The following is a 14580-nucleotide window of genomic DNA, read 5'->3' as shown; positions in this document are numbered from 1 at the left end:
CCGCGTTTCTGTGTCCAATCAGCGTGGTACGAGGGGAGCTCAGGCTTGGCTGTGACGCATAGCGAAACACCACACCGGGAGGCGTATCATACGCATATTCTGTAATAGCGGAAGCTTTGACTACTTACTTACTTACTTACTTGGAAGCTACTGACATACATGGAAAAGTGAATTCACGTAACGTATTTCCCCTACCTTTCCTCTTAATATGCATATAATAAAATATTCAATTCCTTCATGCCTAAAACAAGCATGGAGCGGAACCACCTTCCATCCTCATCGTTTTGTATGAATACTGATATGTTCCATCGAATTATAACTAGCCACCACTCCCCTCTTTGGTGCTTTGCCTTGAGGGTATAAATAAATAAATATGCATATATTAGTATTTTCTTATTATTCACATGTCAGTCATCAGTTTTATTTAATGGTGAAATACATGTAGACAATGCGAATGATTCGTGTAGAGAGGTTCCAGCGGGGGCCTCACAGGCTTCTCGGGATACTCAAATAATCTGATCCAATCCAATCCGGACGAAACCACAATGTCGTAAGCACACAACTAACTGTTGGCTGTGCTCGAGTTTGTACCAAAGTTGTGCCAAGTTGGTGCCTGAGTCTGGGCAGAGTATGAGTGGTCAGGGAAGACCACGTACGTCTTCTGTGTTTTCCTACTTCAAGTATGACCTAGAAAGTAGGGCTTGTTACCGGAAACGGAAACGTTAAATACCCGAATTCTGCTGGAAATGAAAATATTTTTGTTACCTTTACCGGAAACGGAAACAGCTTCCGAAAATTGTCTGGTCTCGGAAACATTATTATTTTTGGTAACCAACCCTGGTAACAAGTACAAACGAAACCCTGCATCAACCTGACCAAGTGTGTCTTTGCCCCATAGTACCAGACAAGAGTGTTTGCAACTATCAAAGGATGATGGCATCTCCAAATTCACGTGTGGGTTTTTTTGTCTTCCTGAACACTTGACTGTACGTGGTGTATGGCAGTCAATTCTCATCATTGTGTCGCACCATGAGCGACTGCTTTGTGAAACAGCATTGTAGCATTTTCTTCGCGATAAAGTGGTATTTACTTTGTTGGTGAACTCTAAATTGACCTTGGTATATGCCAAGCATCTGTCATGCCGTCTGCCTTATACCAAGCAGCATCTTTATGTTGATACCAAATTATCTAAAAATTTGCCAGCCTATTTTTTTATTTTTCTTCTTTTTTTGTTGGTTTAAATAAAGAATGTGCAGCACTTAGCATACAGTTCTGTGCTCATCCCAGCAGTTACCCTGAGACTTACAGGATATGAAATGCTTCATTCTACCATGATTTACATTGCAGTATGTTCTGGAGAAATTGATGCCGGCATTCAGTCACAAGAACTTCAGAGTGAGGGAAGAGGTTCTTATTTGTCTTCAGGACTGTCTTACCATGTAAGTTTGCACTCGTACATGGCTGAAATGTCATCTAATTTTTTTTTTTTCGTTCTATGCTCTCCTCTTTCCTCCTCCAGGTTTGGTGCCCAGAACTTATCATTGATGAGGTTCATGCCTCTCATTGCCAAACTTCTGGGAGATCCACATTCCCAAGTAAGCACAATAAGATTGCAGGATTTATTAACAGGGATTTACATTGGTGGTTCACCTAAAACTGTATGTGTGCACATAATATGATGTTGAGTGCTTGATAGTAAAGCAAAAAAATAGCAGTAGCTATAATTGTGATTTAAAAAGGAACCAAATACCGTAACAGAATCTGCCCCACCATCTCACCGTTCACACTCACTATTTGATCACCCATCGGCTTTGTTCTAGTCACCCCAGTTATCTTTGCAAATGCACACATGTGCAATATATTTTCGTTTGAAATTCCACTCTATATGCATTCATAGTGAAATGTAAAAAAAAAAAAAATTTTTGCAACAAGGGGAAATCCTCCTCCCTCATGTAAAGTCCCCATAAAGATGCTCTACCCTTAACATTTCCTCACTTGTTTGCTGGATTTTTTGCCTCTCTAGAGGAAATGTAGTGCTGTCCAATGGACTGTGTATGAACGCGCTTTAAGTGGAAGCGTTACAACTGAGCATCACGTGAAGACGTTCTTGTTCGTTGTAGGTGCGGGACACTGCATTTCAAACCCTCGTCGTAATTTACAAACATGTAGGAGACAAAGTTCGAATGGACCTCAACAAGAAGTACAACATACCCCAGCAAAAGTAAGAAGGCCTGGTTGCCTGTGCTTTGCTCTTTTACATCAATTGTGGAGCTGTGGCTGCAGCTTGGGTTGGAATAGTAAACAGGTGATGCTGCAATACTGCATTCCTTCCATAGGTTGCAAGCACTGTTCACCCGCTTTGACGAAGTGAGAGATGCAGGGGAGATCTTACCATCATGTGACGACGTTGGTGAGTGACAAAGCCTATATGCTTGTTGTGGACAGTATATTGGGCTGTCCGGATAGGCTTGTGTACACGCAACAGTCATTATGAAGCCTTACCTGTAGTGGTCAGCTCAAAGGGAGCTCCCAGATTTGCCATAATCAGTTGGGGATAGGTAGTTTCTTAAAAGAAATTACATCAGAACCACGTACCAACCGTGAGATTCCCTGTAGCTGGGGCACTGATGTCTGTATTCACATGGCTGAATGTATAGTGTAGTCAGGACTGGCGAGAAAAGGGGGGGGGGGGCAACCGGGGATTGGGGGCTTGCCCAACCTAAGGCCCGATGGTTGCTAGCACCAGGAGACGTCAGGAGGGAGTCATCCCTGGGACCCGTAATTTCTCTCGCCTGCCGTGAGTGCAGTCACCACTTATGCTCATAGGAGCTGTAAATCAGCTGGGAATTGTGCACCATGGCCTGTCTTTTGGCACTGGAAAATACTTAATATGCAACTGTAAAGTAACTACCTAAGTTACTTTAATGTGGCAACTGTATCTGTAACTCTGTTACTATTTTGCAGGCTAACTCCAACTCAAAAATTAAAAATGCTAAAACCAAAGACGAGAAGACAAACAACACACAACAGGTATTGCACTAACGGCAGCATGTTATTACATACGAATGACATGCATAAAAGGCCTGAAACTACGGAGCCCGAGAAAGGGACAGAGGAGGGACGACACGACGTGTTCTCGATAGCCTTTCACGGGTTCCGTTTTTTCACTATGTACCAGCTGGCCTGAACCCTTGCCCTCTTGCCGTAAAAGGCCTGAGAAATTCCCTCTCCCTGCACGAAAGACCAATAGACTTTCCCTTTCCGAGATAAAAAAAGGAACCTCCCAAGTTTCCCTCTCTCTACCCTCCCGGAACCTCCCCTTTATCTAATCACCCAGCAAAATATCACACACCAAAACAGGTAATAGTGTTCAGATAGAGTTGCAGACCTTGATGAAGCATTGTACCGGGGCTCACGTAACTCTAACTGTTGCTTAGTTACTCTAAAGTAGGGTGTTCCGATAATTATATTACCATACTGTTGTTGTATCAGTGAACTACAAACCCTACTCGTGACTTTGTGGTAATGGCACTGTGGCTTGCGTACCACGGTACACAGCATTAAAATGGGCCATATTGTGAACAATGAAGGATGCGAGCATCCTAGGAAACACCTATGTTGTGAAGCCCGCTGAGGTTTTTTGTACGAAGGGTTGCTGACGGTCTTCATCTGTGACCACTGGACCAGTTTCAGCAGCGGCCACATATCATACTGCATGAAACAATCTTTGCCCTGGTCCACGGATTACGATATCATTCTCAGTTTGTATGGCCTGATGTCCTCGTGGCTCACCGGAGCTGGCCTATGTTGGCTCCATCAACGTTCGAACCGTCGGACGAACCCGTAGCAGCGAAGTGGGGGCACCGGGGAGTTCTCCTAACCTGTGATTATGGCCTCAGTGTTACAGCGTTGTCTCTAGTCAGACAACATCTATCCATCCATCCAAATAACATGTCATAGAAAACATAGTTTGAGTTGCCCAAGGGACATGACAACAACCCAGGTTTTGACTGGAAAAAAAAAAAAAAAAGTAAGTCGTGTGACGTCTCAACTGTAGCTGCGTGGGAGTCTCCAACCATGGGAGAGGATCTGGCGAGTGCCCCTCTACGAAGTTTCCAACGTAGACAAGTACTCCATTTGAGGAACGTATCTGCACCTCGAAGTGTTGGACGAAAACAACGTTCTAGCTTTTTGGCAGTGATCAATGTGCTATTGCCTTTTTGAAGAAGGTTAAGAAAGGAGACTATTCCATGCCTATTAAGAATTCCTTATACCGTTCATTGTGCGTAGCGTGTGCTGTGTTTTTATTTATGCTCCTAAGGTCCCTACCATGGGTGCGTTTTCCATGAGGCCCCTAGCAAAATCCATTGTCTTCATCGTCTTGCAGTGGGAAGTGCCTTGAGAAGCATGTTGAACGTTTTCGGACTAGTAGTTCGTTGGAGAGGTCGGGAGTAATGCATTAGAAAGTAATGCATTACTTTTGAGTAATGGTAATGAATTAATTTTGCCAGCAAGTAATGATAATGCATTACATTTCGACTGAGTAATGCAGGGCGGCATTACTCATTACTTTTGTCGAATGCTCATTGCGCCACGTGAAGATTGGGAACATCCAGTTTTTTTTTTCCAACCCGCCTTTAACAATGGGCTCAGAGCAAGAAAAGGCAATGGGAAAGAGAAGGGCCCAGCCTGGGGAAATCTGCAAGAGTTCAACAGTCGGCGGTGTGTGTCACAAGTGTCCACATGATGATATCACCGATTTTCTCCTGTACCTGTGTACGCATTTGGAGTAAAGGATAATCAACGAAACAGAAACATAGCCTCTATGAGGGTAACAAGTGACAATTGCACTAGTGATTTGCTGTTTTGGTATGGTACCATGTTAGTTTCTCTTCTTGCTGTCAGAGGTCGTTCTTCTGCCAGGACAGAATTGTAAGGCTGGGTATAGCGAAAAGGCATCATGGAGCCGGCAGGTGAAGACTTGTCCCATTCGTGGGTCGAATTTAGTGCGTATATCGAGCAGTTAGTTGCGATGGCAGACATTTTACGGTTCGGTTCAAGCTATAAGGATCGCAGCCTAGAATCGCTAGATGGGTTCCCGAAAATCAAGAGACTGTTCGTGCAGTACAACACGGAAATTCCGTCATCCGCTTCCGCTGAACGAGTGTTCAGTACAGCGAAAGATGTCCTGCCGCCGAAGCGGGCAAGGCTAGCGGATGACAACTTTGAGCATCAGCTCCTACTATGCTGCAATAAATCTTATCTATGGTTTCTGCCTATCAGCCTCGCTTCTGCGAGGTTTAGTGGCACCGATTTGGGGGATACTGGGGTTGCTATTGCCTATAACAAAAAAAGCAAGGAAGAAACCTTATGCATAGCATCTTTTTTTTTAAATTCCGTGTTAGCGCCGCGAAGCAACTGTGGCTATGAGCGGCGTATAGACGTGGACAGATGAAGAGAGGACAGCAAGAAGGAGTGGGGGACAGGGGGGTTAGTAACCTCAGACAGCACAGCCGGTGACAGGATTCGAACCCGTGTCACCTCCCAGTCTCGGCGTGGAAGGCGATCACTCTAACCACTATGCCACGGGAGCTGGTCATAGCATCTTTGAGGCTTATGCCCTAAAACGTAAATGTAATGCCAGAGTAATGCCAGTTTCGACTGGGGCGAGAGTCCATTGAAGATGATCCACGCGATGGTCGTCCAGTGGAAGTGGTGACACAACAAAAAATTTTGTCTCTTGTCGAGGAGGAAGTGCTGAGCGACAGGCGTCTGAAGGTGAAGGAAATCTCAGAAAGGCTGGGGCTTTCCAAAACAACCGTTTTTCGCATCATCGGCGAGGGCCTTCACATGAAAAAGGTCAGTGCGAGATGGGTGCCACGACTTCTCTTGTCAGTTCTAAAGCAACAGCGCGACGCCTGTGCCAAAGAGTTTTTGGAGCTCTGTCAAGAGAACGAAGAAGAAATATTGAAATCAATTGTCACAGGGGATGAGACTATGGTGCTCTACTATGATCCCCTTCCGAAAAAGGAGTCGATGGAATGGCGCAAACCAGGAGAAGCACCCCCAAGAAAAGCCAAGGTCACACAATCCACAAAGATCATGGCAACAATATTTTGGGATTGTCACGGGATCCTCCTCATCGACTTCAAAGAGAGGAACACCACAGTGAAAATTCGACTTATGATGCTTCACTCCTGCACCGACTGCGAGACGCCATCAAGGAAAAGAGGCGCGGCAGGTGAGTCGAGGTGTCCGGTTGCTCCAGGACAATGCCCCTGTCCACACGGCTTCTGTTGCCAAGGCTGCACTGAAGGAGTGCGGCTTCGAAGAAATCCACCACCCACCCTACAGTCCAGACTTGGCACCGAGTGATTACTTCCTGTTCTCAAACTTGAAGAGGGATCTCAGAGGACGGAGATTTCAAAACGATAGTGAGGTGCAAGAGGCAGTTTTCCACCATTTTGCAGACAAAACTATTTTTCAAGTGTATAAGAATGCTGGTTGAAAGGGGTCAAAAGTGCATCGAAGTTAAGGCTGACTATGTCGAAAAGTGATACACTTGTTTCGCCTCTGACTATTAAAAGTTGGTCGGGCCGGAAACTTATGGAACCACCCTCGTACGTAGGGTACACGGAGGAAGCAAAAGGAGCTACTGCTCTGCATTCCTTTGGAGCTAGCAGATTAAGAAAGATTTAGTGCGATTTCATGTCGTGATGAAGTGGTACTCGAAGCACTTTGGAGAAAGATACTGTATCTAATCGTTTTTTGGACTTGCGATGAGGCTCCCTATTTGAGGAGGATTTCAATTCTATCTGAGGATTTCAATTACGAAAGGGAAAAACTTTTCATTTAACGTTTGTTCCTGAGGTCACCGTGTCACCAAATTTTCGGCGTCCTCGATAGAGACCTGAGGTCCGGAGGCGGACTCGTTCAGAACACCGGTTCACCGAGTAGACAACTTTACGTCTGTTTATAGCCTTCATTTCCAATTCCGACATCTATGAGTCAAGTCTAATTTTAGGGTGTCCTGTACTCGAGAGTGTTGTGAGATCGTTCGTTGCTTGCAATGTTTCGAGCTAATGATTGGATCCCACCCGTAATTTTGGCCCAGGCCTTTTTATGTACTTGTCGTTTCAAGACTCCACGCGTTGATTTCAATCGACAGTAGCTCACCGCGGTGTTTCCTTATGCGACATGCCTCGGCCGGTTTATTGGATATATTATGACAGTTCACAGATTATGAAGCTTCCGTAAGACATCAGGACTCGAGGATCAGTGGTGTCCCTGGTTCGGGAACGCGCTATTGGCCTCAACACTGGTCTTTCGTGGAGCGCTGACAAAGCTGGAGAATTTCCTTAACATTCGTGCAAACAGACCGATAACTTCTCCCGGTGCCACTTTGGTGTCGTGACATCAGCATGTTGTGAAGACCCACGTGCAAAAGGACGAACTGGGGCTTGCTAGGCACCAGCTGCTCTTTCGTCAAGCATTGCGAGACAGCCTTTTAATGCCCTCCGCAATTATTGCGCATAATTAAGGCGCTTTTGTGTCCTTCGCTCGAGACGTCTAAGGTCGTTTGGAACGCTTTCACCATCGCGTTGGGGCGCTTTTATTCCGCCAAGCTTTCTTTCCTCGGAATGAAATTGCATGGAGGGGCACTCCTGCATCTGAACAGCACCGTTGTCGTCACTGACGCAGAAACGAGGACGAAAACTGCGATGGAACCCTCATTCCGTCCCTGGCTTAGCCGCATCCACTGCAGACTAAAAAAGGCAACGGTATTCTGTGGCCGACCGTGTAACGGGAACTCATTGATCCCTCACGGGGCGTAATACCTTGATGTTATCACAGACAGCAGTTATGGAAACATCACATTACATACATCCCAGATAGGACCAGGGTGTCGAACCGAACCCGAACCCGAACCGAAAACCGTACCCGAACCGTTATTTTTGCCGGAACCGAACCCGAACCCGAACCGAAATTTTCATGACACTGTTGAACCCGAACCGGAGCAGAACCGTAAAAAATAATAGCGGTAACCGGTTCGCAACAAAACGGTTCGGACATAAAAGAAGTCAGCATAAGGTACCTCTCTATCCCCGAACGAAGACACATTGGTATCATCATCACGCGCCTATGGATTTCAGAAATGTTCACCTAGCAGTCAGACGACGACGTATAGTAAGTATACTTTCAGCGTCTTTTTAACATGTTGAAACGCAGTTGTCCTTGTGAGCGCCGCGGCTAGCGCCCCACGCACGCGGTGCGGCGTCTACTCTTCAGAGACGAGGTGCCACGCGGACGAATGAAACACGAATGGAGTAGGCCAGTTATATAGCTCTACAGGACGAATATGTGATCAAATAAGCGCCCAAGATTTCCCTTTACACGTGAGCAGTACAAATTAAACAAGTCAGAAACATGAGAAGTGGAGAAGGAGCGTACGCAGAACGGTGCCTGTATGATTGGTCGTCGTTTGAAAAGTAAATGTGGTTCTGCTTATTGGTAGCGCAGTTGTGTCGTGACACATTGCCGTTGTGTTGTGGATTAACTAGTACACTGCTGTGAGCTCGGACAGAGTAAGGCTGGCAGGCTTATTTTCGACATGCTTCAGTACGGTTTCAGATCGATTCACGCTGCGAAGGCAGTGTGCCGGCAAGTACTGTCGTCTATGTTACGCTGTCCATCTTATTAGGCTTCCTTTAAGTGTATCTTGCTGGCATTGTGCGTGTGAAAAAGATTTTGGGAACAGAAAGTAGCAGGACTACACCGCTTCAACAGCGTGAACTCTAGTTGCAATAAGTGTTCATCCATTTCTCATTTCTCTCGCTAAAGGGCTACCTCACCGCTAGAGACGTCAATGCAGACAACAGCAGTAAGCTATTAGCCACGCATTTCCTGATAAAAGCAGTTTTATGGAACATATAAAACGGAAGCGTTGAACCGGTTCGCGAACCGGTTCGGGGCTGCGAACCGGTTTGCGAACCGGTTCGATTTCTGGCGTGGCCGAACCGGAACTGAACCGGAACGAAATCAAAACAACGCGAACCCGAACCCGAACCGAACCCGTATTTTTTGCGGTTCGACACCCTGGATAGGACACACATGCCCAGATGTCTAAGTGACCTCAACATTCTCGTACAGTTTCCTAAGGTACATTCCTTTGGCAGCTCTTACGGTAATGATTTCCGCAGATCACTGCTGGCTATCCTCCGGTCAGTGTTTGGGATGACAGCGCGAAGGAAACAAGGACAAGGAGGGACACCACTCAGTGCCCTGTGGTGTCCCTCTTTGTCCTTGTTTTCTTCGCACTGTCGTCTCAAACGTGTTCAATCATCGGCTGTTCAAACTATCCACCGCAACTGTTCTTTATTTGCAAACAATCAGGGGTCAGGCCTAGTACTCTTCCGATTGCAATATCGCTAATTCCCCGCCCTCCTGGGAGGGTCTATCGCTTGGCTGGACCCCTGGACGAGAATGAGCACTCATTCACTTCGTCCCTTCTTTACCGTTGGAGTTGGACGGATAACCCTTCTATCATTCATTTACATTCATTTCGATTTTTTTTTGTCCCCTGCTCTGCAATACGAAAGTGGTTAGAGTCGCGCGAATCTTTTATCCTTCCTCTTTTTCTCTCAACCACTCTATCCCGCTGTCTCATTTTCATAGAGGAATGTCCCATCTTTACCAATGCCCAACACTGAGCATGGAGTGTACACATGAAGGTTCCACGTGCCGCAAATATGACAAAGCGCCTTGCCTGAGAAAGTTTTGCTTGTGCTTTAATCACTTGTATCCAGTAAAGAAGTGCTGGAAATGCTTTATTTGGGGTAACGACAATACATCGACCGTATAGGTATGGAAACTGTGTTGGTATACTATTCTATATGCTTCGAGGGACATTTTTTTATTGCAGCTGGATGTGTAAAGATGTAGCGATTGTGAAGCCAGTGCGCATGTGCAAACCTCGCAAGTTGACGCGTTTGGTGCGTGAAGCTTCCAGTCGGTTCCGGTCCCGTGCTGACAATGCTTGCGGTTTTCAACAAACCGCCCCGTTGTAAGCGGATCTTATCTTTATGAGCGCTGGACAAGTCGTGCACAAGATATTTATGGGTTACGAGACCCGGTTTAGGCCAACTTTCTTCTGGATTTCTCTTTCCTTCCAGTCGTTGAAAAAAGAAAATGCGAGCAGTTTTCATTAATGGTGGGCAAAATCCTAGCATACGGTAGCATACGTTTTTGTCGCGTCAGTTAGCCGGCGCAATTTTTATTTTCAGTGCGATCGTGCCAATAGTGTAGGAGCTCATTTGCTGCATTCCCACGTTGTATCGTATATACTCCGCCCTGCTCGTGCTTGACAACACTAACGTCGGCCAGAACAGCAAACACTTGGGATTAGACATTACCGCAGTTTTCTCGCAGTGCCCGATACCACCAACACCGCCATCGTAAGAATTGACGGACGGACGAACGGGGGGACACAGAAGACCTTCAGGCCGTTGAATGCCGGCAGAAGTATTCAGTTGCTGGATTTTTCAAACCACGCGAGAGTGAACTGCGCCCCTCACAACTGCAGTAAATAAGTGAACCTTTGCCTCCAAAAATTTCGCAGGAATATCGAAGAGCAAGAAAACTTGCAAATCCGTATTGCATGTATATGACACTGTAGGAGATTCGATTCTACAGGCGTGGAGAGCAAGTTGCGCTAGCAAACTGTGGAAGGGCGAAACACATGTACGACAAAATGTGCGAGGACACAGCGACGGTCTGCGGAAACAACCGTTTCATTGCGTGCAGATGCCTGCGTGTGAGGCGAATTCCAACATGGAGCGGATTGAGGGTGCAAGAAAAAAGATGCAGGATACATTACATTTGCTTTAAACTGGCATTAGCTTCTGTCACGCATCACTCAAACGCTTTCTACCACAAGGCTTCGTGAACAAAAGAGGTCACGGAAGACTCCATTTACCGTGGCAACAGACGCGTGCGAGACCTTCCGCAGCAGAACGCAAGGAGTTCGCTCGAGTTGAACGTTTTCAGCGGACGAACAGACAGAACGAACACAGCGTGTCGCAAGCGGAGAATCAATCTCTGCCTTCCACGCATGCGTGTTGAGTGCTGAGGCGTTTCTTCTCTGCGTGAGATTAATTTCAACATGGCGGCCGCTGTTCCGGAACGCATAAAAGTGGCAAGAAACACGGTGCAGGATTCATTACACTTTCATTCAAACTAACAGCTGTTTGTTTCACGTGGACTTCAAGCTTTCCACCATAACGCTTCGTGGACAAGGACGTCACAAAAGACGCGCATGACTGACACTTGCGGAGAAGGCATGTATGTGAACAGTCCAGCGGATCGCTTATGTAGCATTCGCACGGCAATAAAACGCAGTAGTGTGTTTCATGCTTTACGCTTCGAGTGGTGCTTGCTTGGAGGGAGCAGTTACGCTTACGAGTCCGAGCAGATGATTGCCTATCTTACATTGACTCAGATTTGACTACCATCGTCCCAAGAACTCCTGAGAGACCAGTCTAGGCAACCATGCACAGGATCCGACTGGGAAAATTATACGGCCAGACTACTCTGCACCAAAAGTGTCCAAGTTCTCTGTGTGCCTAAATTGCAAGACACCTGAAGCCAGTGTACGTTCTCATACAGTGTCCTGTCTACAAGCAACAACGAGAACAGCTCCGAGCAACACTCCACAAGCTCCATTCGCGACGTTTCAGCTTTTGCGAACTGCTTTGTCCCTTGCCAACACCACAACAGCAGAGAAAAGCTGAAAAAGCGTTTTGCTTTCCTGAAAGAGAGTGACATCGTAAGTCGCTACTGACCTGGACACGATGACACAGGAACCAGATGTGTAAGCCACGCGTGATACCCATACAAGGGTATCGCGCAAGCTCTAGTGCCCTGTGACCAGCAGGCCATAACCTACAAGAAATGGAAAAACAGACCCCTATTCAGGAAACCAACAGCTCCAGACCACCCCTTCCAGATAGTAGTCAGTTGTGAAAGGCGCACATTGGCTGACACTTGCTGTGCCTGCATGCATGTGAAGAGTCCAGAGGATTGGTTATGTCGCACGTATGCGCACGCAGGTGTCTGCCCGCAAAGAAACGCAGCATATATCGTCTAGAAAGAGGCTCCCATTAATTCGCATTCACTTGTGCGTTGTTCTTCTTTTGTGTCATTTCTTCACGGTCGTGTATACGTAGGGTATGTGGACAGCGCATTAATTGGAAGACAGCAGCATTCCACAGTTCGGACTTTTAATAGAACTCAATACGTTATGTTGAGCACGATTTTGTGAGCAGTTATGAAAGTAATTTTAGCGAGGTACAAAGAAACGAGTGCTCCTCGTCTCCTTCGTGTTCCCTGGAGACGTCCCGTGACTTCCATCGTTTCACTGTGCATCAAGTTTCCTCTTCTGTTTATTTTTTAAAATACAGTGTGCGTCACGCTAGATGCTTTTCTCAAAATAGTTATTTCTCTCACAGCGAGGAAAGTGCAAGCTTTCCAAGACGGATGATTCACACGCGCGTGTGCATCCGGAACTGAGCGCGACAGTCTCCATGCACGTCGAACCTGAAAATGGTCCCTTTAGCTGTTGTCTGTCACTGAGAGTGAGCTGGTGACGCATTTAGGTATGGCAGTGGCTCCTTCGTGCTCGTTGTTATTAGTTAATGGTTGAGAGTAGATTTAATAGTAGATCAATATATTTAATAAGAGAATTAATAGATTTAATCCATAATTTGGGAGGAGAGACATTGGAAGCGCTATACACTGATCTCCAGGACCATCTGGAAACCTTATGGACGAAAATAGTTTCTGTGGTGAGACACTGTCTCCTGTCCAACTCTGGATGAACAGACCTAAAACTGTTTGTTCCTTATTGGACACCTCTGTAAAGTGGACGTCAGTCCGTTGATCAGGGGGTGTGTATCGCGAAAAACTTTCCGCTTGTAGCCTTTGGAGAAAAGACCACCGGTGACCCGTTCCATTCGGGAGACGTTAGGGAGATAGCACACGTTCATAAAGAGGAACATCGAACGGAAAAGTCTATTCGTGACAGAGGTGTCCAAATTATAGAAGTCTGTGAAAGCGGTTGCTCCCGTTAAAGGAACTGCAAAGTGAACCACAATGTTTCAAGGTACCATCATGTAGAACCTGGATGTGTGATCACACACACAAGTCATCACCTCTCAGTTCTTCATACTTTTCGCACTAATTTTGAACACTTCTAGAAACTGAAAAGTGGCGACCCTCAACGTTCACAAAGAACAACGTTGGAGTCGGCCCCATATTGGCGGACAGACATCACGTGATATTGAAGTACAACGTAACGCATTTGAGACGGGTTAGACAACAGCAACTCTGGAGAAGTTCGGTTTAAACTGTTAACGGTTGTAACGTGCGAGTTCCGTGCCGTGAGGCGATCTACGCCATCTGTTGGCCTTTCTCTTAGAGTCTCTGTGTCGTTTGCTCGCTGTATCGATGGTGTTTGCAAAACCTCGCCTCCAAGTGATTTAAACGAATGTCTGGTTTGTGTTATTTTGTTCCGGAATACACAAACCGTGCATCTTCGCAATGAATTGTATACTACTGCACTCGTGAGAAACGCACGATCTCGCCTGATGGATCGTTTTGTTAGTTAGTTAGTTCCTGGTCCTAAGCCCTTTTGAGTCATGGTGGGCAATTCTTATCGCCTCAGGTATCCACACAAGGCCATGTGGCCTTAACACTACATCATACACTAGCGTGCTGCGTTTCACTGCCCGCGTCCTTTGCTCCCACTCTCGTAGATGACGCTTGGTGTGTCGCGTATGCCAAAGGTAGTCTGGCCATTAATGGGACCTGCCTATACCTGAGGCTCCACCCACTTTTTGAGGTATCTAGCCAGTCACAGGTCGAAATACAGTTGTCTATTATTACATCCATCCAGTACTTATACCTCACCCTTATTTACTGAGTGCCACCATTTTGGAGAAACTCGACTGATTCGGATTGAAACGGATATCACTGGTGACAGTCCAAAACGACGGATTTTGCGCCCACTTTTATCAACGCCATCTGCATGGAGAGAGGCATGTTGGGAAGGCTCAGAATTGCAAAAATGGTTGCTGTCGGAAGTGATTGGCCAGGAGAGCGATGCAACCGCTTCTTCGTGGCAGACGACTGCCGATATGAAGTTTTAAATCACGTAATGTAAGTAGATCGAATCAAAAATGAGCAAAGATGTATGTATAAATAAAATGCAATTATATAATGCAATATCCTACGTATAAGGGTCGTCCTTTTTGCTACGAGGGGTGTTCAAGTCAAACCGGGACTTTGTCTCCTGAGCCGGCGTTCACACGGGGCAACTTTTCCCAGCTCAAACCAATGTCTTTCGAGCAACTTCGAGTCCGCGTTCACACCACGACCTACTAGATTATAACGACCATGTCGTGCGTGCCCCTTCCCAGCGCCGCATTTTTGGAAGCTATCGGTGGCGCTTCCCATCGTCCCAGTTATTGCTTCCTCAACTTCTACAATACTTTGTACTTCAGCTTATCTTAGTATTTCTGTACA

General features: G+C 46.3%; 1 protein-coding gene across 3 annotated transcripts in view; it reads left to right on the top strand.

The window, feature by feature from the left end:
• LOC135386014 (CLIP-associating protein 1-like) overlaps positions 1–14580 on the top strand; it is a 98518-nt gene that overhangs the window by 9643 nt on the left and 74295 nt on the right. For all 3 annotated transcript variants that reach the window (XM_064615709.1, XM_064615710.1, XM_064615708.1), the window contains exons 6-9: positions 1348–1439; positions 1520–1595; positions 2121–2221; positions 2337–2410. In XM_064615709.1, coding sequence (XP_064471779.1) covers positions 1348–1439; positions 1520–1595; positions 2121–2221; positions 2337–2410 — 343 coding nt within the window. The remainder of the gene's footprint in view (positions 1–1347; positions 1440–1519; positions 1596–2120; positions 2222–2336; positions 2411–14580) is intronic.

Source organism: Ornithodoros turicata, chromosome 2 (assembly GCF_037126465.1).
Source record: "Ornithodoros turicata isolate Travis chromosome 2, ASM3712646v1, whole genome shotgun sequence".
NCBI classification, from domain to species: domain Eukaryota; kingdom Metazoa; phylum Arthropoda; class Arachnida; order Ixodida; family Argasidae; genus Ornithodoros; species Ornithodoros turicata.
The sequence above is the reverse complement of the archived record's forward strand: the minus strand, read 5'-3'. Positions and strand labels throughout refer to the sequence as shown.